Source organism: Colias philodice, chromosome 28 (assembly GCF_061535455.1).
Source record: "Colias philodice isolate Cphi_HAF_F1 chromosome 28, ilColPhil1 Martin Lab GWU primary, whole genome shotgun sequence".
Classification (NCBI taxonomy): Eukaryota; Metazoa; Arthropoda; class Insecta; order Lepidoptera; family Pieridae; genus Colias; species Colias philodice.
In genome coordinates, this window is record NC_143113.1 from 2892633 (window position 1) to 2917467 (window position 24835).

The following is a 24835-nucleotide window of genomic DNA, read 5'->3' on the forward strand; positions in this document are numbered from 1 at the left end:
CTGTTTTATGTCAACACTAAAAACGAAATAAAACACAAATGTGTCCTTTGCTTTGTAAAAAGTTCGCTTGTCATAAAGTTGTGCCGTCGTATAATCTAAAATTACCTTTTGATGGCGATTTTTTGCGTCAAAATATCGTAAATTATCGATTATCGAAATACCGATGTTTTTCAAGATGCACCTGCGCGACAGAGACGGCAATATCTGCCTTCATACAATGTTTTTAATTTTTAATCTATGCTTTTAACTCGTACTACGATAATCTTTTTTTATAGTTTTATTGTATAGATTGCATCAATATGCTTATAAATAAGATCTATATTATACTGCATACTTACTGAGTAATCTGACAAATACGGCAAATTTTATAGCCCTATAGAAGATGCTACAGTACTAACAGTATTGAGTGTACTAGAAAAGCAAAAAGTGGATAATAGAAAAATGTCTTTGGACGTCTTTATTTTTATACTGACACCTTTTATAATAATATTGTAGTATTGTATTCATAGAATGAAAAAGTTTATTACGTTGTAATTACGTAAAACATGATATTTCTTTATATCTAGTAATTTAATAGTATAGGTATCAAATGAATTATTGCTTGGTACTTTAATGTAAGTCTCATAACTCATAAAATAATATAAATTTTGGTTAAATTTGTAATAACAAGGCTAAAACTTACCTCTTCATAAATTGCACTAAAATGATGTTCCATTTTATTGTCAATTCAATTATTCTTCACCGTTACATAACTGACAATGATTAAAAGAAACAAAAAACAAAACAAGAAATAAAACTTTGTTCTAATAGACATTGTTTTGACTTCGCGCCAAGTAGTCGCCATTACAATAGACCTGTCAATCATAGATAGAAATTCAAAATGGCCGCCAGTGACATGCGACACCGACATGCCAGTGTTTACTAATATTAGCTATAGATAATAATTAAAGCATTCAAATTATACGTTTGTAGGTAATGTAACGGCGGAGAAATTATTAAGTATAGTTGGTAAATATGTAAACGTATTTATGTAAATTCTCTGTATTCATTATTATGTAGATACAAAAATTATAAATGTTGCATAATCTATCTAAACCTATATCTTTAAGACGTTCGCATTATATTTTAGACTGACATTTGTAAAGTTTGATTTTATTTTTTATTACCAAAAAGTTCATCTTGTCAATGGAAAACAGAAACATCTTGTCCTAAATAAAAAAAAAGCACAACATCGCGCCCTTTTCGAATTTAGAATAAAAACCATAGATAGTAAATCGAACACAACTAATGAATATGTGTAATCAAATTAAATTTTTCTAAAAGATCAAACATCCCGCCTAGCGGTACTCTCACAGATTAGTAATAGCGTATCAAATTCTATATATTCGATCGTAAAGTGAATAGCACGCGAACGTTTTGGAAAAAATATTAATTTGTATTTTTATTATCTTTGTTAATTAATGCGGGAATTAAGAAACATGCGATCATATTTTAATGACACGCTTTTTACGTTTGCGATATTGACAAAATTGTTTGTGGTTTGGTAAGGATTTTCTGACTTTCAACAAAATATTTATGAATCACGTTACATCTAAAAAAACTTTTAAAAAGTTACATTGTCGAGTCTAAATTTATTATTTATTAGCTTTTCGCCCGCTTTGTCTGAAACCTAATAATTTATATACTAAAACCTTCCTCTTGAATCACTCTATCTAATAAAAAAAACGAGTTAGTGTGAAATTAATAAAAAGTCAACGCTTTTTGCACTAACGATATTCTCTTTGTGAAATCATGTACTTACAATTTATGCACTTTCTAATAACTTTCTTGTGTATCAAGAAATTTCTTTGTGAATATTAAAATTGTCACAACATGCATTAGAAAAAATAACCTAAGGTACTAATAATCTAAAATGTCACTGCATACGTAATTATACCCGCACGTTTGAACCTTTTATAAGCTTGCTTATTATATTTTTTCAGTGCTTTGTCATAATAATTTTTTTATTGATTACCTAACTAGAAAGTAATGAAGACACCGAAGTTTTTAATTAACGATAGCAAGTTAATTTAAATAATCTTATAAAAACTAATGTCTTAAAATGTCGTTATCGTGTTCAACTAAGATGCACAAATTTTCATAATTTTTAACACGCTTTTATTATCTACGTTCACCTGTATATTTGTCTGTAACCGACTCCTTTAGACTCGATTTGACGGATTATCAAGGATTGGCCACAATACAATAATTTTATGAGTTTAGCGTATTTTTTTTGAATACATATTTTTTACTACACATTTTTTGCCGGCTCTCCTTTATATCTGCCTTACGTAGCAAATTACTTTTGTGTATCTCGATTATTCAAAAGCGGGCTCGTTAAATAAATTGATGTTTAAATTTCATTGTATCACAACTGATCTCTCATTTTTCGAGAACAAAATAGAAATACATACACAAACTTTCACGTTACTAGCGAATCAATTCATAGTCAGATAAGAACTGGGAACTGCGTTTAATTTACTATAATAGAAGGAGTGCCTGAAGGAGTGAATTCTGTAGCGAAATATTATCTTGTCGAAACTTAGTCAACTTAAGTCACAGTTAAGTAAAATTTATAACTATCGTAAATAGAATTGAATCAGGTGCGATCATCCGAATCCTGAGCCCATGGGAACAAGTGCCCCAAGCAAATGTAATGAGGTTCAAATAATCATAGTCAAGGACCATTAAACATAGGTATTTAGAAAGGAAAGGCATAACTGGACTAGACATTGTAAACAAATTTTGAAAGATGACCACAAAAATTGACTTACACAAAAATATTTTTTACAAAAAGCAAGGTGGAACACAAAAAGCTATTGACTGTGCCTTGGAAAATCGGTTTTTTCTTTGTAGAGAAAGATAATGTAATTATTAGTAGAATGTAGAAAGATTTATGCAGCAAAGGTATAAAGAAGTAGAAATATTAGTATTTAGCATGACAGCAGAAGAGATGTACCTATTATCTAGGAAGATATAAAAGTTTTATTAGCTTACCATTGTAAATGGTTATTCCATGTTTTCATTATCTGTTCCATTCATATCCTGATATTCGTCGCTTAGTAGAAATTAAACGTTATTCAATGTAATATAGTTTGTTGAAAAACGATTTGAAGTTAACAATAATTCATAATAATCAAGTTGCGATCAAAAATGCTCAATCCTCTTCGTTATTCAAATTACAACCGAAGACAATTCAAGAATACCAACACCAAAACAGGTCACCATATTCTATATTCAAGATTGTCTATGGTTAAAGACAATGTTTCAAGAATAAAGCCCACATAGATTATGATGCGTCACCTTGTGCTATTTGGTTATCTTTGCATGACCATCGACAAGCACGCGAATCTTAGACGTTGATTCTTATTTCGAATTACTTGGTTGACTATGGTTTTGTGTTTTTTACTACGGTTTTTTATTTCTCTACGGCATGGAATACATTGTCAGATTAAAAAATAAAAAGTAAATTCAGTATTTTTACACGAAAATGATTTATACATTCTTGATTATCATAATTGCTTCAAACCAGTTATCAAATAATCATTTTAACACTAAAGCTATGTTAAACAAACAACATATAAAACAAATTACAATAATAAATTGATTCACAAATAACGGCAGTGATAATTTTCAATAAAAATTTACACCAATTAGCTGTTCCTAAACATTGTTATTACTACATGAGTAATCAACGGACAGATAAAAAAAATTTGACCCGACCTAGGCGCCGGCAAGAACAAACGAAGTGAGATGGATGTATGTGATTTATGAATGATAGAAGAGGATGGAAGGTGTAATTAAAACTTGCCGAAAATAGGGATACCATGATGTGGATTTAACGGGATTTGTTTCTATACGTCAGATGTAAATTAAGATATATAAATCGTAGAATTTTGCGATCTCTCCAAAAATATTTTTTTAAATCAAACAATGCAAACTATTTTATGATGGCTCCTGATAAGAATAAAGTAATTCGTCTCATGTGCTTTGCAGTCAGATAATTAACAAAGATGAAAATTTAATCCTGTGGAATAACATTGTATTTGGCATAAGAATATTATAGTTTCAGAAGTCGATCACTGTCGATATAAAAAAATTAGTGACAATGTAGTGGAAAGAGGAAACATGTCTTTTACTATTTCACGTACGATAACATAACTATTATTATATGATTTCATATAAAAAAGTACTGTATATATAATTATTTATTAATAAGCTGTCTATAAATTATCTCCAATCAAGTTACAATCTGGTAACCCTATTTGAAAGGGTTTTTATACCAATTCTTCGGGTCATTTGTTTTGAGGTTTTCTCGCTTTATGAGAAATGTTGTTTTGAAAGTTTTGTTTCGAACCAATTAGTTTTAATGGTTTCAAAGATAACTAGATGATGACTATATTGTTGTGGTGATGAAATTAATATAAATTTAAGTATGCTTTTCTGTTTGCAATATGATGATAACATGATGATATTTCTGTATTAGTATATTTCTAAATTTATATCAGTTTCTTAATCAATTTTTATCAAGAAGAGGAAGGATTAATAAAGGGATAGAAAAGATGTTTTATTATTCATCTTGGTACAAATAAGTTTAAATTTATCTATTGCTTACTTAGGTACCTACTACATTTTATAGAAATGAATTACCATTGAGTTATAAGTTGGCTTACAATATGTAGGTATCAAATAAGTCTCATAGGCAAAAACAAATCATTTCTTTTTTTTAATTCCTCAATGAAATATAGCGCACTAAACTTTAAAATGCCCATGTATGTTCAACCGCGGAGGCCACCACACACAATTCTAAAAAAACATTTTCTCAACGATCATAGACAACTTTTTTTTTAATTTATCAAAAGACAAAGACCGGTTCAGCCGATGCATCAATTGACCGTGTCGGCGTCTAAATTGTTTTCCAGAAAGCTCGAACCCCTGACCTGTGGGCGGTTCGTATTTCTATAATTTCTTAACCGATTCGCTTGAGTGGTGTGTGAATGTAGCTTAAATACGTTCCAATTTGGAATTGTGACGTCATGACCATAGACTGCAGAGATTAACAAGAATTACATATTAGACGTACGAAAATGTAAATTTAAAAACGTGTTAAATATAGGTTAGAAATAAAGAACATGTTGTCATAAAATTAAACCTTTTTAATTATAGCGAAAATAACATTCATCTCCCATATCTATTGTTATTAATGATACTGTAATGATATTTAAAATAAACATTTTACAACTATCTATGAATTTGCTCATATAAATTGTTTTTTTAACAAAAAAATATATTTCTTTCCAGGCTAACCCAGCGGCAAAATAACCAGCGAGCATCGGAAATCCATCAAAATTACCCGAATTCAGTCCCCGAACACAAAAACCAACACCCTGAGTTTCTCAGATCCGTTCGGGCCTCCTCAGTCCACGGACGGGGGGGGCCCATCCACACCCCAGCCGGCCATGACCACCCAGGAACTAGACCACCACCACCATTTGGGGGGTACGCAGACGCCCCACGATATATCGAACTCGAATAACTCTACGCCAACTAATGTGTCCTCTAAATCCGCGTTCATAGAGTTACAGCAGCACGGTTACGGTTTCAAAGGCGGATATCAGCATCCGCACCATTTTGGTAGTCCGGGTGGTCAGCAGAACCCTCACGAGGCGTCTGGCTTCCCGAGTCCTAGGTCGTTAGGGTACCCCTTCCCCCCAATGCACCAAAATACCTATGGTTATCATTTAGGTTCCTATGCACCGCAGTGCGCCAGTCCGCCTAAAGATGGTAAGTTTTTTTTTTTATTTACAGCACTATTTTTAATTGGGTCACTAAAAAAGCTTATGAACACTGGCTGGTTATAATATAAATTTTTTAATAATTAAAGTAAATTCAAATTTGGAATTCTTAACACAAACTCTACACGACATAAATCGAAAACGAAGTCAGTATAAATTATATAGAAGCAAAAAATAAAACAATAGTAAGAACAAAATATATCTCCAAAGTCCAAAGGTAAGTAACAAAAAATTACACCTCTCACTAAATTTCTAAAAGTGTCACTTATAATAGCAGCCTAAACTTACTATATATTTATATTACATACAATTTAAATTACAACACCACTATAATTTCGTTAAGTACTACTATTTTTATTTTACTTTATTAGAGGTGTTGGATAAGTTAAAATTGTGGTAATATTAAATGTATAAAACAATGATTCTTATGGCGGCGAGGCCGGCTAAAAGGACGGTTTTTTCCTTATAAAATATTACTATGAAAGTGACTTTATAGCTAACGATTCGACTTTACGATTAAATTCATAAAAACTTTGCCATCTTACCAACTAGTCAGTTATTTTATGCAAAGAAAGTCACAAACAAAACATAAATAACTAAGAAAAAAGAAATGTAAATGATAATGAGTGAATAGCATATTACATTTTATATTAAATACTTATGTGACATTTATAATTAGGAAATAAACAACAACAAAGGAAAGTTTATTTATATATTTATAGACCCAGTATAATTTTACTAAATAATACTACCGTGGGCCGCGGCTTTTCGTTTGTTATTCAGTTATGTCACACATTACTGACTAACTGGTACATTTAAGAGACAATCGAGTACGATAAACGTATATTCGTATATTCCTCGTATGCTTGCATCGTACTCTGTTTGTTTATTATCTCCCTATAAAAAGCGCAAGACGACCACAAAAGGCAATAATCATTTATTGCTTGACCGTCTCTTACATCTGTTTAATTCAATTTAAATTAATTTCCCCATAAATATGACTTCTTTCTTATTGATGCATTGTCTCGGAAACAATCGTTAATACATTGTATTATTCATAAGCTAATGGTTAGGTCATAATACCGTTAACGACATATCGTAGTCGTATTGTATAAACGGTCAATCAAACGTCAAAATAATGTCACCAAGGCGGTTTACCGCCGAATGAATATTTAATAATCTGTGTCACGATTAAATTGGCTTTCTGAGGCTTTCTGTGAATTTTATAAATCGTTTCCCGCCACTGTTCGATGTCACATTGAGTTTGACATTTATGGTGACATTTGATATAGATAATAAATTATAGATTAATTGATGTGTGAGTGATTGAGTAATTATTCTGATCTTATAAATCACTATTTGCTTGATAAGTCACATTATATTCTATACATAAATTAATCGTGTTTGATATTACTAATAATACGGTATCTAATAATGTACGTTGCTGTTTGAATATAATATTTTAGATTGTTAGTGTATTCTTTGATACTACTACTGTGCCTAGCCTTATCCCAGTTCATTTGGGGTCGGCTCTCCTCGTCATTCTTCGCCAGAGACATCGATTCCGGGTCGTCGAATCATTTACTTGAGCTTTCTTCAGGTCTTTGTTGATAACAGACATCCAAGTTTGTAGAGCTTTTTCGGTCTACCGCGCTTTTTCGGTCCAGAATTTATGGCCAAGACTCGCTTGGTCATGTGCTCTTCAGGTCTTCTCATCACGTGGCCATACCATTGGAGACGTCTTTCCGACAGCTTCTCTTCAATTGGTCTAATCTTGAAGCTTCCACGGATATGAGTGTTTCTCACTTATACCGACCTCTACACAACACCCTGCCTGGTGCTGCTGCTCTCCACCAACCCTAAATCCGAATATGTCAGACCGGCCTAGTAGAGAGTACATATGTGCCTGTTGGTCCGCGGGAGGTATTTCCCTCCTACCCTGCATATCTACAGAGCATTCCCCTATCCGCCACCTGGGGACGCGTTCTCTAGAGGTCAGGCTCCCCCGAGAAGAGTATTCTTTGAAACTACTTAATTAAATTTTAACATTTTTAAATGCTGTTTTCCAAATAATAAACATTTTACCACACAAGTAGGTAGGAAGGTACTTGAAATTCGATCTATCTATAATATGTTATTAAAAACATAACAATTCTGTATAAAAATAAACCAAACAATTTTTCATTATAATATTTTTAATTATAACTTCAACAACATATCACGGTTACATAATGTATTTTTCCACAGATAAAAAACACCAAAGGATATTGATCCGTAATTGATATTTTCCGACGTACATTTTCTAAGCGACCGGTTGTTCTATCAAGGTCGATTTTCCAATACAACAGTTTTCATATTTCGTGATTTCTATTCACCTTCCTATTTTCAAGGTGAGGATTATCCGGTATTAGTATCTGAGTTTTTTATTGCATAACATAGGTTTGCAACGCAAAATGACTCAAGTGTATTGCAATGTGTTGTTTTTTATATTCTTTTGTTTCATTATATATGTAACAGTAGCAAGACACAGATATTATTTCAAGTAAGATAAATAACTGTAATTAGTTTTACTTGACGCTGGCATATAGTTATATGTACCTTCTTACTTATATTATTACTAGCTTCCGCCCGCGGCTTCGCCCGCGTTTTCAAAGAAAAACCCGCATAGTTCCCTTTCCCGTGGGTTTTCCGGAATAAAACCTAGCCTAGGTTCAATCGGTTCGGTAGTATTTGCGTGAAAGAGTAACAAACATACATACATATACACATCCATCCTCACAAACTTTCGCATTTATAGTATCTATTAGTAGGATAGGATAGGATATTAGGATACCTATAGTACAGGATAGGATATAGAGAGTACTCAGTAAGTCCCTAATTGTAACAAATAACCTCATTTCTTAAAGTCAATAATCGATAATATCGTCAATTAATATGAGATGACAAAAAGAATGGTACGGGAGCCAGGTGCAAATTTGGTTAATTATTTCCTCTCAAGAGATAATTCGTCAGACGCCTCAGAGTATAGTATTATAAAGCCTCGTGAACGTCAGCTGGCGCTCGGTTGGGGGGGTGAGCGGTTGTAGCCTCCCACGCACGTAGGAAAAAAAATACATTCATTCATTCATTTCCTCTCAGCTAAAAATTTGTCAAATTGTAGCTAACCCAATATCTCAACGAAAAAAAATAATCAGCTGGTTACAACATGGTGTATTATACGTCAGCTGGTGTCTCGAACATGAAAGTTAAATTTAAAGAAAAATTTATTTTCCGTTATTTCCTCTCAAACAAAAATTTACCTGATGATAGCTTATATGTAACTGTGGATAAATATATAGGTCAGCTGGCTGTATCTTGGTGGAAAAACCGTCAGCTGATACGGGAGGCTACAACCGCTCTTCCCCCCAACCGAGCTCCAGCTGACGTTCACGAGGCTTCATAATACTATACTTTGATGCATTTTACTAATTACCGCTTGAGAGGAACTTGGTCATAAAATCTGTTCCTGGCTCCCGTACCAAAAATAAATTTAAGTTTTATTAATTTAAAATAGCAATTCTTTTATAAGTCGTTTCACACTAATTAAGCCTTAATAACGGCAATTATCCAACAAATTGTGAATTAAGATATCAATCAATCGAGTTTATTGTTTTTAAATTATTGTTTAATTATTTATTTATTTACATTTTTGTGTTACATTGTATATTTTATTTGACGTCTTTAATTTTTCTTGATATTAAAACTTATTCAATACTGTTTATACAGTCGTGATTGATAGACAGACATGCAAACTTAATTACTTATTTGAAAGTCTCCTTTGTTCAGTGTAAGGTTCAGTGGTTAGTCAATCAGGACGGTACAGCAATGACAGGGTTTCCTATTCGATTCCCGGATGAAAACAAATGAAGTGAGGTCAATCACTACATAGTATAAAACAAATTCGCTATCTGTCCGTCCCTATGTGCTTAAATCTTTAAAACTACGCAACGGATTTTGATGCGGTTTTTCAATTTATAGATTGAGTCTCGAGGAAGGGTTTAGTAAATAATTTATTAGGTTATAGACAAAGCGGGTATAGCGAGCGGATAGCTAGTAAGCTATAAACAGCTAATCACTTTCTTACAAAGAAAGATCAGTGAAAAAGATGTATTGCATCTACCCCATACCCCTCTAGGGGACATAGGACATATTAAATCTGACACTATTATACACTTATGTGTGTAATGTCGGTCAAATTTCAACCCAATTTGCCGAACTATTAATTGATATAAATCTTAATTAAATATTGTTGATTTATTACATTACTTTGATTAAAATACAGGCCATCTAATTATATTAATACTGAACTGAAGTAGACATAGTATTAAAAATAGAACCTTTTTAATCAAATTTGTTTGCAAATAGACTATCGTCTATGCCATTTTTTACCAAGAGGAAAGGCAAATGTAGTGTGTACTAATTAGTAGTGAGTTAGTTAGTAGTCTCTTTAGGTATTTACTTCGTCTTGATTATTATAGATTCAAGACTATTTCGTATTCCTTCTGATATATTGTAGGAATTTGCAATCATTTACTATTTATTAAAATATCAATAGTACCTATAGGTACAAACTAAATCAATTTATACATCGCACACCTTCTCAATAAAACTTTGTCGCGAATCTAAAAACTGTTACATCGGAAAATACACAAAAATATAAAATAATATTTAAAATAGGGAACTGTGACACGTCATAATTAGAGAGTCGAACCCGGAACCCTCGCGTCATACATCTGCTGGCCCGAAGCATTGCCGATAAAAAATATTCTAATATTTCTAATAACACAGCGAATGCCATCATTATAGATATTTTTAATTGTTACTTACAGTTTTTGAGGTTTTTCGAAGAAGCTACGCACGCGTGTTGGTAGATACTGTCATGTACAAAAGTGTTTAATATGTATTTAATTTAAAAACATTTGTTTCGAAATTGTCCTTAAATGATTTGATGAGTTTGACTTTTATTCTGAATGTACTTGATTTAAAATGATAGTCACATAATACAATAGTTAAAATAGGTAGTAGTTAGTAAGAACTTATGTTTCTAGTACATATTTTTGTTTATAATTGTTTATAGTTTCATTCGAATTCACTTAATTTGAATGTCATATCAAACTATCTATATTTGCTCTTATACTTTTCTGTGAATATTTCTATTTAATGCTATTATTAGGTACTACAAAAATATGCGAAAAAAAGTTCAGTAGATTTTGATAAAAGTATTTCTCTGATACCTTATGTTATTCATAAATATATTACAATACTTCAGAGTTCCCTATTAAAGTTGTAATTTCAAAAAGTATTATTTCCTAACGACTTTTGTATCTAACTGTACATGGTCCTACTGCCTTAGCCCAGTTTAGCCCCAGGTTATCCTTACTACGAATCTTTATCTTTTATCTTTTTAAACCTGTCTTAGTTTTAGATGTGTCGTGTGATATAGTTTTTACCTTAATATGTAGACGCAGTTATAAATTTTTAATCTATCTTGAATCTGGATAAAGGAATAGTAATTAATATAATTAAATCAATATTTTTAATAGCATAGTTCGTAGATAAATATTAAACTATGTGTTTGTTTGTCACGTTTTGACGACTATATTTATTTTAATAAAATTTTGACATATAGATAGACGAGCAAGTAGGTATGTACATATAGATATTCTTTTTTTAGTAAAGTATAGTATCTACATATTCTTTTTATCTGGAATTGCCTTGTGATTTCTGACGTCATAGATATAAAATATACCTACCTAGTAGTAAGAAGTCTAATTGATAAAGGTTTCAGGCAAACAATGTACTCAATCATGAAGGTTACCCATCCAAGTACTGACCGCGCGTAACTTCGCTTAACCGTAATCGCGAACAGAGATCACATTAAAGTGTTTTTGTGTAGGGTTAAATGTTTTTGGGTTAGGTTTTTATTATTTTTAAAGGCCCGTTTTATCTTAACATTTTCGGTAGGCGGGCGAGTGGGCGGTACTATTTCGACGCAAGCTAGTGATGTGCTGTGTTGTCGATGTTTTTTAATTTTGATTAATGGTATTTTGGAAAGTGTTGAGGTTTTGGATAAATGGGATATTGCAGAAATATAGATTAGTATGACAAGAACGGGTAAAACGCATTGAAGGTAAATTCTTTAAGTCTATATTTAGATCCTTGGTTCCCCTTCTATCAATGAAATACATAACAGAATTAAGAAATGTTCAAGATTTAGTTTATTTTACAAATATATAGTTGAGAAGATTTGTATAATTTGCGATGTAAATGTCTAGGGAAATCGGAATATTGATATGTTTTATAGGTATGATTATGAATTCTTTAAACGCTTTGGATAAAAATATATGTTCATAACAACAAGCAATATAATTTAATCTCAATTACCAATAAAATTATACATTTTTAACCAGTTTTACTATTCAATGATTTACTCATAAACATTTTTATAAAGGTCATCATTTGAATGGTTACAAACAAACACATTGAATAATTTATCTTCTTTATAAAATTGCATTTTGAATGAATAATTCATTAAAATTGACTACATAAGTAATTTCAATTAATTAGATTAAATTTTATAACATACGTTTCAACCGGTTGACACTTGAATGGATATAAATGCTGTATATACACGTAGACCGGGAGATACTGACACAAAATTTCGAGTCATTTGTAACAGGATGGCGGTTCTACAGGGGTCTTAGTACGCAATGACAAAAAGAAAAACGATGGCGTGAACGCTGGTACCGGCGGCTTAGTCGCGTGGGCGTTAGTCGAACTCGTCGGAAAATAGCGAAAGTCAAACGATTTGTAACAGTATGGCACTTATTTTTCCTGTAAGTTTGAGGATCAACAAATATAAATACAAAATTTCAAAGATCTATGTATTGGAAATCTTCACTTATATAAATTAATAATAAATTAAGTTTTCAAGTATGACAGCACTTTTTCCCCCTACTAGAAGTATGGCAAATATAATAATGGTCACATTTTATCAAATACTCTCCAAAAATCCAAATGCAATACTGGTACAAAAAGTTTGGCGAAATAAAAATTTTTTGCAGATTTTCGGCGGTATGGCGACCATTTGGAATCGTCCGAAAAGTATGGCATGGCGATTTTCGTAAATGGCTGCACAACGATAGTTACCTGTGCAAAAGTTAGCCTGGTACAAATGGTTGAATGATTGTTTTATTTAAATCAACACATTCGCGTCGGTATGGCGGGCTGTAAGTCACACCGGAAAAGTATGGCATGACACTACCGCCTACTACTTTTTTATGGGCTATCGGTAAATTCTAAAATTTTTGTGTTACAAATCGTATGACTTTCGCTATTTTTCCGACGAGTTCGACAAACTCCCACGCGACTAAGCCACCGGTACCAGCGTTCACACCATCATTTTTCTTTTTGTCATTGCGTACTAAGACCCCTGTAGAACCGCCATCCTTGTTACAAATGACTCGAAATTTTGTGTCAGTATCTCCCGGTCTAACGCGTTTTAATGTTAAATGAAAAAACATCACGATTTTGTAATCGAATCTCATTAAACGAAGAATAGATTTTAAATAGGATGTTTTTTTCTGAGTGTAAATAAGAGTTCATATAATGGTATGTCTGTCACTAAAGTTGTAATGTTTAGCAAACAATTCAATTTATAACTTCCTTTCAACAATTTTATGATAACTTTTTAGCCAGACCTTTTTTTTAAATAATTAAAATAAAGTCCAGCCTTCACCCGCCTTGAATCTTGATCGTCTATGTTTTTCTGTAAGTGTACATGTAATGTAATTTTATTTTGTGATCGAGTAGTAAATATACTGTAATTCATTTTCATTGCTGCACCACCTATTGTTTTCACCTCTTTCTTATAATTAAAAATCCTACCCGTAGGTTGCCTGGTAGAAATCGCTTAGTAGCGATAAGGCCGCCTTTTTAGCTTTATAACATATTGTATGTTTCTTTTTTTACGTGTATTTACTTGGTGCTGAATAAAGTGTATTTATTTATTATTTATTTACAATAATCATTTAGCATTCAACGTATATTTCGATATTTTTATTGAATCTTAACTAGAGACGATCATAATACCTTCAATCTACTTACGAACATATAAAAATACTTTATCATTGTGTAAGATAAGTACTATTAAAAATATCGACAATTTGTACATCACTAGTGCAGGGGTGTGTCCGTACCTCAGGCCTCGCATTGTTTTGTCCGTCCGTCTGTCCGAGCGTCTTGATATGTATGTATGCATGGGAAACCATTTGGAAGTCTTAGATTGATTTATGTTCCATCCTCGTTTGATTAAAAATATCGATATATTTTATCGATAAAACTACATTACTTTGCGTAAAGCCGAATGTATGAAAAAATGTTAATTATAAAGCTGAAAAAAAAACTAATTTACGGTGTAATCTCATTAAAGTCAGTAGACATACAGCTTTTACAAACAATCTTACATTACAATGTATTGACATTTTATACATCGAGATGAACCTATAAAAAAGTGAGTTACCTAAGCTCGATAAATGTATTGAAATCAAAAATGTCCCGTCAAAAAGATTAGCTCTTTATTTCAGTACTATTTCATATAGGGTAAATACCACAAATAACGCTCACTTGGTAATAAATTAAATTTTGTTTAAAGACGATACATCACTGTATACTGGTAGCGGATAAACACAGTTTTAGAGGGTGCAATTAATTGACTAAATTTATGACTCGACTCGTATTTCAGATGATATCATGATATTTATTGATATTCATAGATGTTTGTTTGTATTATACTACAAAATCGATGGTCAGTTTGTATATTCTTATAGAAAGGAATCTAAGTCAATTAATATTGTAAGAACGAAACATTAGTTAAATAAAAAACAAAACAAATAAGTAATAAATGATGAAACGCTAATAAATTCCGTAAAGGTGAAGACAGAAAATATGGAAATCCTTCATAATTTCTAGAATAAATTGCCTCACTGTATGTATAAAAACCCTTATTCATAAAACACATTACAATTGTAAATAAAAATAAAACAATGTACCCTTGGATGTAAAACCCGTCACCTGTCAAATTGATTAGAAATACGCGCGTATTTGACGATAAAGAACAAATACGGATGTAATAAAATTGAACCTTTAACGACTGTTTATTTCACGCACATTAAAACAATACTTTAAACATAAAAGTTTACGATATAAAAATTCTAAATGTCAATTCAAAACATGTACAACCTCCTTCAGTAAAAAAAAACTCAATGATCTGTGAAAGCCCTCCAAAATTTGAATATGGAATACCGGTCAAGCGTCCTTCAACTTTCAAGTTATCGATATATTAATGTGCGTTAGTGTCGGTCTCTCGGGCGATCTGATATCGATAATTACTACTTACCACTGACTATTATCAAGTAGCGAGCGCCTTTCATATATTTTACGGTGCATTCGTATTTATATTGTGAATTTATTGCATCGTTTCGCTTGCACTGATTTATGGCGGATTCGTTTACATTACACATTTTGAGTTTCAATTCGTGTATTAGGGCCAATTGGAAGTTTATGATTCGAGAATATGTAAAAACAATTATTACAGTGATTTCTTTTTACATAAACGCATACATAATTGATAATATGTACTCTATTACAATAATATTATGAAGTTTTAATAGTATATAGTTAAACACAAAACAGTTATATAGTTTGATATTTAACAATCTATAAATTAAAATTATTTTGCATTTCAATTCGCAATAAACATTAGCGGTGCAATTTTTATTGGCCGGATGTTCGTGAATTTACCCTTATTTACAATGTTGCCTGATTAAAAATATTTACTATCTATAGAATTCAAATTTGTCGTAATAACTTTTCATGTTTTCAATAATATATCAAAATTTAAGTAATAAATATTTTCCATGACTTATGTTTTCATGTTTTCAATGTTATTATTCATTTAAATGTATGTATTGACAGAAAAATGTGGTCTCTCCGACGACCCGGGTCTCCGAGTGAACGGGAAAGGCAAAAAGATGAGGAAACCAAGGACGATCTATTCTAGCCTACAACTGCAGCAGCTAAATAGAAGGTTCCAGAGAACTCAGTACCTCGCGCTGCCGGAGCGAGCGGAGTTGGCGGCAAGCTTGGGCCTGACGCAGACACAGGTGAGTGGTAGATTTTGGTAGAATGCTGGTACATTTTTGTGGAATCGTGGTAGATTTTGGTAGGATGGTATAAATTTTTCTACTATCACTTGATTAACTAGCAGTTTTTGTGACTTGTATGTTAAGACATGAGGTTTTTCTACCACAACGAGAACGATGAATACTTTTCGCGATTTATGCTAAAACAGAGTGGTTACTATGACGTCTTAAAGCAGTATTATATCCAGTTTGAAAGTGATAAGGCTAGACAATTTATAAACTCGTATCTTTGTCATTTTTCCACACTGTATTAAAATAATACTGCTTTAAGATGACATGCTAATGACATGTTTCAATTACTAACGTATTGAAATGAATAATTATTATATGACTGAATAAAATACGCAATATCGGTTATAAGTTATGTAATAAATCATCTATATTAATGCATCCGTACATTTTATTCGCATACAGAATGACTGTTAATTTTATTTAACACTAACAATAAGCTTTCTTCAACAACGTGACCAGAAATTTCAAACGTAAAAAAACATAGACAACGCGGCTACATAGTAATTATGTCACAAAACTAATAATTAACTCTATGTAGCGTTCACTTGTTTTTTATCTGTGCCAACGTGTAAAATAAGACCTTATACCGTTGTAATAAGATTTACAATATGTTGTACATCTCGCTTACATGCAGTAGTACAGATTAGAGAGGTATAATTACAAGTTTTTGTTATCTGTGACAGTGCGGTTTCATAGTCGTAGTAGCTATTTACTTTTTTGTTGCTGCAATACTTTTGCGTTTTGGCGGGAATATTGTTTGATGATAAATTCTTTTATTTTATTTGACAATTATATGAAATGCTTCAAGTTTACGTGACAAAAGGGGTAGAATTATGTTTAAAGTCAAGTTTAAATCACGTCAATATTTAAGAATATCTTCATAGTTATGACTTATGAAACTAAGAGCTGACATTTATCGACTAATAGATACTGTAGGTATAATATTTTAAGAATTATTAGTTGTCTTTCTCAAATATTTAATAGGCCAATAATTACGTATCAAATTTACTTTTGTATAGAGTATAGACACAGTAACTATACATCGATGATCGAAAAAATGAATCAAAGACAATAAAAAACATATCACCAGCCAGTACCAATCCAAATCCATAAAAAAAAAACAAAAAACTCATCTTCCCATAGACCACATTCCAATTTGTTATGACATCCATAGTCAAGACATATAGAGTAGTTTTCAGCAGAGAGCGCGGCCGATCGTGGCCGATTGATTCGTCATGTGTCGCCGTGTAGAATGAATAATTCGTGTGATTCTTGTAGACTTTGTGACTTGTAGAGCGGACCTGGTATAAAAATACGAACTTAATTTTTACTTAGTTTTACTTTAACATCTATGGATTTATTATAAATCTTATATGACGATACTTTTTAAAATTAATAATAAATAATAATATTGGCTCACAGGTCAATACATTTTTCACTTAGATTTGATTAAAATTACAAGTACCTAGGCTTTAAATATGTATATAAAATGAAACGAATAGAGTTATGTTTTATGTTCGTTTGCATTAGCTCAAGTTATTGGTCGTTATAGTAAACAGTTTGAAATATTATCTTTAATTATGAAGTATAAAATATAAAACTAAAACCGATAATACTTAATAAGCTTGTTACAATGTACAGAAATATTTGCATAAAATTTAATAGCAATACATAAACTAGATCATATTCCGTTTTATTATTAGACCCTGATTTTAAATAAATAAATAATAAAAACTTTATTGACATAAAGAAATAGGTACAGCTTATATATGAATCCATAGGCTCCTGAATTAGTTAAGTACTGTGTCTCAGGAGCCAGTGGCTTCTCCCATTAATTTCTTAACAGTATACCTACGTTATACAAAAGAAAAATGTATCAGTACTAAAAAATAAACAATGATTTTCCTACTGTCCTGTCTATTTCTTTATACTTCAATCTTGAAGCATAAAAAGTAATCTCAAGATAATTTTATTATAATTTAATATTTCTCAGTTATTGTCTGAAGTTGTACGCCGCACTTTGATGAGCCCGCGTCGATATGATAGTGATGTATGTCGTAGAGAATAGTATCGATAAAAAATAAAAACTTTTTGCATGTGTTACCGAAATTTAGAATTTTGATGTTGATATGGCTCATTTTAATAAACTTGTTATGAAATACTTATCTATGTACCTATGTATCGCCCTTTTAAAAATTGGAAGTTCAATGATGATATTTTTCTTATAGTGTTTTGTATATTCGAGTAGTAAGACATTGTTAATTAAAGTGGTAACTTCATCTAAATATAATTTAAACTAAGAAACACAACAATTTTAAATTGATTTAAAACGTAATGAAATCATAATAATTATTTAAATATACCAAAATAATTCAAAAATTTATGAAAACTATCGTATCGTAAACTTCGTAATAAAAACAACACTACCACCATTTCCTATTCCTCGATTCGATTCCTCATTAAACAAAAAATGGGATACACATCACCCCATCTCTTTCTCACATCCATCAATCCCATAACTATAAAACAGACTCTATACCATTGACAATATGGATATAATATTTCATAGAGTTTGTCTCTGGTACTGTTTATGATCTATTGTTCAAATGCAAACAGTTCTTAGTAATCTGTGGCAATAATGCAAAGGTCAAGCCGTTTGCAACATTTTTTATTTTAAATTGTAACATTACATGTTACATTTCCCGGTTCTTTTTTCATATATCCAATTTGAAACTTTTTATCGTGTGAAGATTAATAAAATTCATAGGAACTTCACTTTTTTAATGACTTTTAAACACAACAAAACAACAATATTGATTTAATTGAACGCTCCATAATATTATATTTAATAATATTATGTATACCTATACACGTATGACGTAGCCATAATATTATCTACGTTCTTAAAAAAATGTTTATAGTCAGGGCCCAGGGGGGAGGTCTATTGCCGATATAAATAACAAATAATATTTACAACTAGCGGTCCGCCCCGGCTTCGCCCGTGGTACATAATATTTACGTTTTCTCTACATAAGAACCATCCTCGTACTTCAAGGAATATAATAAAAAAAGAATTATCGAAATCGGTTCAGCCGTTCTCGAGTTATGCGCTTACCAACACATTTTGCGATTCATTTTTATATATAAGAAGATATAAATACGCTCCTTGCTAAGTAATAAAATGTAATAAATCTACTTTAACTATAAGCATTTTAACGATATTTAAAAGGGATATTCCTTCGATAAACTAATAATAATAAAATTGTTTTATTAGAGATATTATAGTTTCCTTATTTCCAATCCTTTGTTATAAATTCCCATTCAACAATGTAACAAACTCATTGTTTTTGTTACTATAAAAAATGTGTCATTTTGTATTGTAATTATGATAAAATGGTTTATCTATTTGCGTAGTGAATAAATAAGAAATACGTTTAAAAACATAACATAAAGGCTTCATCCGCGGTCAAAAGCTAAAGCTTCTATAACTTGTGTGTTATTCTGATACTAAAGCTACATCAAGTAGGTATAATCAAAACAAGTGGTTTTCCTGTGAAAGAGTAACAAACATACACCTCACAAACTCTCACTTACTAATATTATAAATTCGGATGTTTGTGAGGATGGATGGATGTAGGTATGTATTATGTTTGTTACTAACGAAAAATGACGATGGCTTTGCATGAAACTTAACAGTATATAGTGTATTATACCTACATCAGAATAACACATGACCTATAGAAATAGGTACTTAGGTACCTAATTGATTTTCCCATGGGTTCGCGAGCGGGTGAAACCACGCGGTACAGCTAGTTTATAATATCAGTAAGATACAGGTGTGTTATTGCCTACATATAAATATATAAATATAATGCCACATACACAGGGTGCGTTACTAGAAATAAGTTAAGGCTCTCGGATTCGTCACAGAACCTCATTCCAATACGAATTAAGGAACGGTAGCTGTGTTCATCCATCATCATTTCGTTCTGACGTCCACCGATCAAATGAGCTTTTTTTTTGTTGACACTTGACTTCGCGGGCCGCTTTGTTGTCGCTTTTTTCTTTTTTTTCTTTATACTCTATAGCTTCGACGTTCCATTTTCGAAATGAGCGCGTCTTTTGACATTTCGATGTAGTACGCTAGAGGTATATGGGAAAACATACAATTACAATGCGTTAAAAGAGAATAAAAAAGATACGTTTTCACGAACAAAGGCTGTAAAAAATACGTAGAGCACTGTCAGTGAGTCACAAAGCCGGACAAAAAGCATGCCACTTTAACAGAAGCCGATATTTTTTGTCTTAATTTTTTTCAACAATTGTCTTTGAAGTGCTTCGTCATTCATTTTGACGAGCTGCCATTGGTCGAACGGTTGGTATTGACGGCCAATCAAGGACTCGATTTTGAAATTGGAAAGTCATCTTTCCTAACAGTGAAGATGACTTTGCACTATCTTTGCACCTTATGTATAAATGTACTTGTATTATAAATGTGAAATATCCATTCGTTTTGTAGCTACCGCCTTTTAAGTAGAGCTAATATATGCTTCTTTTATGCATTAAACATTTTTCTGTATCATATTTTATTCAATTCGAGAGAAACTTTAATAATCCATATTCCCAAAAGATAGAGATTTTTAGTCACACCACCTTATATTATTAATGGATACATAAGTACATGAGCATAAAGAAAAACGCGTCAATGACGCAATATTCTCACTGAGATTACACAATAAATAATTAAATACAAAGCCCTATATATCAATCAACAAATAAAAAAATAAAAACGTCAAACAGCCCGCCATTCCTAATTCGAAATTGTTTTTAACAAAACGTTCTATTTAATCTGTAACCCACTTCGACAGACAATAAACAAAAGGCGGCAAATTGGAAAATTGTTTTCAATTGTAAACAATTAACAACAAATTGGCGTAATTGTTATAAATACGATGTACGTTGACAGACAATTAGGATTTTGAAAATGGGTTACAGTTTTGTCCAAAAAGAATTTAAACTATCATTGCATTGGAAAAAAGCATTTGATCATATATTTCCATGATGTTTCTAAATATTAATATTTCATGCTCAAATAGCTTTTTAAATCAACAATGCTTTACACTTGCTTTACATATTATTAATTTTAAACATAATTAAAAATACAAAATCTCTTAGATAATGCATAATATATAATATGTAGAACTACTTAAAATACAAATAAATATTATTTACATAAAACATGAATAAAGTTTACATTACTTATACAAAAAAAAAGTAATAGTTCCATAGTTCATATCACGCACATAAAAACCCGCCAAAACATTGACAGTTATACTTTTTTAATCATCTATGTCATAGACAATAAAAAAAAGTATTTAATGGAAAGTTTTTATTGCGTAATTATTTCCAAGGAGAACGTTACTCACGGCATATAGCGAAGAGAAAAAACCAAATGAAACACATGTATGCTGAATATATGCAAATGTAATGCATAAATGTAAGAAATGCGCTGTTTCTATGAATCGCAAGGAATTCAAGAGATTTAATATTGATTATGAGATAAGTTGCACGAGTATGTTTTTTGTTGTCTATGGAAATGAAAAGTTCTGTGTTATAAATTTATTAGAGAGGTATGGGGTGTATTGTGAGACTAGGTTTGGGACAGATTTTGTTCTCTGTTATTTAAAAAAAAATTAACTTATAGTTGATAGTTAGACATACCTAATGGTTTTAAAGTTTAACCAAATTTAACGATTTTATGAATGAACTAACAGTTTGATGACTTCGGGTTATGATGAACTAGTCATTTGATGTTAGTAAGTTATTACAAGTGTGGTAAATTAAAATTAAATAGGTACATGACTAAAAATAAAATTTCCGATAGGTATTCCAATTTAAAATTCCACCGGACTTTTTAAGCGCATTTAAATCGCTTTTATTCATTGCAATAAAATAAGAATATTTTGTTATCATTAAATATCAAAAACACAACACATTTAAGGTTAAATATGTAATACATAATTTAAGCATTAACCACACTATTGAACTTACGAGTAACTTGTATGTAACTTTAAACTAACTTAGCTCGAAGTGCATTATAACTTTAAACTTAGTAACTTATAAACTATAGTTAATTGGTGTTAATTACTTTACAAAGTAGGTTTATAAATTTGAACCGAGTTTGTAAGGTTTTATGAATGAACTTACTTGAAAATTATTATTTTGAACTAGCGGTCCGCCCCGGCTTCGCCCGTGGTACATATTTATGTTTTCTCTACGTAAGAACCATCCTCGTACTTCAAGGAATATAATAAAAAAAGAATTAACGAAATCGGTTCAGCCGTTCTCAAGTTATGCGCTTACCAACACATTTTGGGATTCATTTTTATATTACCTATAGATAGATATGTACGACTGTTTCAACTAGTTTTAGGCTAGTTTTTACTACCTAGTGCTTTCTCATAGATAGTCTAAAAAAGTTTCATCTATACTAATATTATAAAGCTGAAGAGTTTGTTTGTTTGTTTGAACGCGCTAATCTCGGGAACTACTGGTCCGATTAGAAAAATTCTTTCGGTGTTAGATAGCTCATTTATCGAGGAAGGCTATAGGCTATAATATAATATCATCACGCTACGATCAACAGGAGAGGAGCCACGGGGGTGAAACCGCGCGGAGCAGCTAGTAATGATAATATACCTAGGAAAGAAAACTTCTAAAACGCCTTTTTTTATGTTTATGTGGCATTTTGTGGTTACCTCTTTATTTTAACATTTTCAATAAGCTTTTCATCTTGAAGTTATTCCTGCACAACTTCCTCCGACCTTGTCCTATAATAGCGATCTCTTCCAGCCAACTGTAAAATAATAAAGGAAGTAAGTAGCTTTAGCCATAACATCTTTCATCATTTAAACGGGTTAAATAACGAGAAGATCGCGTTTTAAAGCCGTTATTAATACGATACAATCTATTGACCTTTATTTTAATAGCTAGGCTCGCCCCCCGGCTCCGCCCGCATGTTTTCATATGAAGCCCTTATTATGAGGAATACGTTGATTACATTTTACGCGTGACTTCTCTTTGGAATTGTTAGCCAAAGTTTGATAGGAAATATTGCTTTTTAATACCTACTTTCTAGGTTATTATTATGGATAACATATAAAATTTCTAGAAATTAGGTACATAATATAAGAGTGTGCGGTACTATAGATATACCTTAAAGATGATTTATTTACATACTTACCTTTATCCCTTAAGGGTACAAATACTATTTACGACCTTTTTGCAGACCTATTGAATATACCTATCTACAAAAAACTTACATAAATATCGGTCAATCTGTTTGGAAGAAGTTACAAGCACTATAACACGAGAATTCTATCCGTCTAATACCTCATTTACTTAGACCTTATTTGTTTAAATAAAAATAAATAATTCTAATCTTAATCTTCCGTATCTTCTTATCTACGGAACCCTAAAATGTTCACCACTTGTAAGAGGAAGGTGGAGAGCCAAGGACACAGTCCATTGTATGGTAATATCTAGATAACGTAGGGTGACCACACTGTAGTAATGGGACTAATCGGGAATTGGTGACCGCTTTTTTGTGTTGTTGGTGGATAATTTTGATTATGATGCTTGGTTTATTTCAATGTATTGGTATTGATTTGTTTATTATTTTCAAAATTACGTTAAAAAGAAGGAAATAAGTTTAGTATCATAAAATATAGTTAGCTAAATATAGAAAGAATGATTAACATTTTAAGAATTTCAAATTTGTATTGTGTTAAAATATAAAGGAGTACCTATGAAATTAAATCTTTTAGGTTTCATGTTATGAAAGTACTGAATTCATACTTATTAAAATTATCCGAATAACGTCAAATTTTTTATCACTCCTATTAAAAATAACTTATCATAATGGACCCATGGTACTATTTAAGCAAACATCAGTTTCTAAATCACAACAATATCTCACTTTCTGAATTCTGACCCATTACTTTCGAGATTATTCAAAACCTCGTTATACAAAGCAATTTATAATTTAATCAGTCCATATTTACATTAACGTTGATGCAACCTACACGTTTCGCTGCATGATTTAGTAGGTAGATATACATTGTAAAAAATGGCTGACTCGGTGCCAAGGGAAAACTTTAGTTCTACTACAATCGTTGGATTATACGAATTTAATCATTTTCTTTGTAATAAAACATTAATACTTCAATTCTGCTAATCCTAAAAATATTTTAGAATGAACGTTTGTTACCTACTCTCACAAAAACGGCATTTTCTCTGGATGATTGTCATCCATGACAAAATATGTTTTAACTATCCATCCCTGTAATGTATATGCAAAGCCGCGGGAAACTTATATTATAACGATATAAATATATAGAAATAGTCATGTCATCTTAAAATATTTGTATCGTATACTAGGGGTTCGTCCCGGCTTCGCCCGTGATACCTACATGTTTCCGTTTTTTTTTCATAAAAACTATCCTATCTCTCAAGTTGGATCGAACTGCACATGGTGTGCGAATTTTATTATAATCGGTTAAGTGGTTCAGGAGTCCATTGAGGACAAACATTGTGACATGAGATTTATATATATTAAGATAAGAAGAATAATGATAAAATCCTTCTATGACAGTCAATACATCTCCGAGTGACCACATCTTTTCAAAATGAACAACAACTGGATGAATCACGTTGTCTTTTCTAAATTATAAGACATTGAACTAACAT

At 31.4% G+C, this 24835-nt stretch overlaps 1 protein-coding gene and 1 long non-coding RNA gene across 4 annotated transcripts in view; one reads left to right on the top strand and one right to left on the bottom strand.

Annotated features, from left to right (window-relative positions):
- Positions 1 to 24835, bottom strand: part of LOC149476246 (uncharacterized) — a 134028-nt gene that overhangs the window by 72189 nt on the left and 37004 nt on the right. The window lies entirely within an intron of this gene.
- Dll (homeotic protein distal-less) overlaps positions 1 to 24835 on the top strand; it is a 93835-nt gene that overhangs the window by 10753 nt on the left and 58247 nt on the right. For all 3 annotated transcript variants that reach the window (XM_089712292.1, XM_089712294.1, XM_089712293.1), the window contains exons 2-3: positions 5341 to 5823; positions 15849 to 16036. In XM_089712292.1, coding sequence (XP_089568418.1) covers positions 5499 to 5823; positions 15849 to 16036 — 513 coding nt within the window. In that variant the 5' untranslated portion in view covers positions 5341 to 5498. The remainder of the gene's footprint in view (positions 1 to 5340; positions 5824 to 15848; positions 16037 to 24835) is intronic.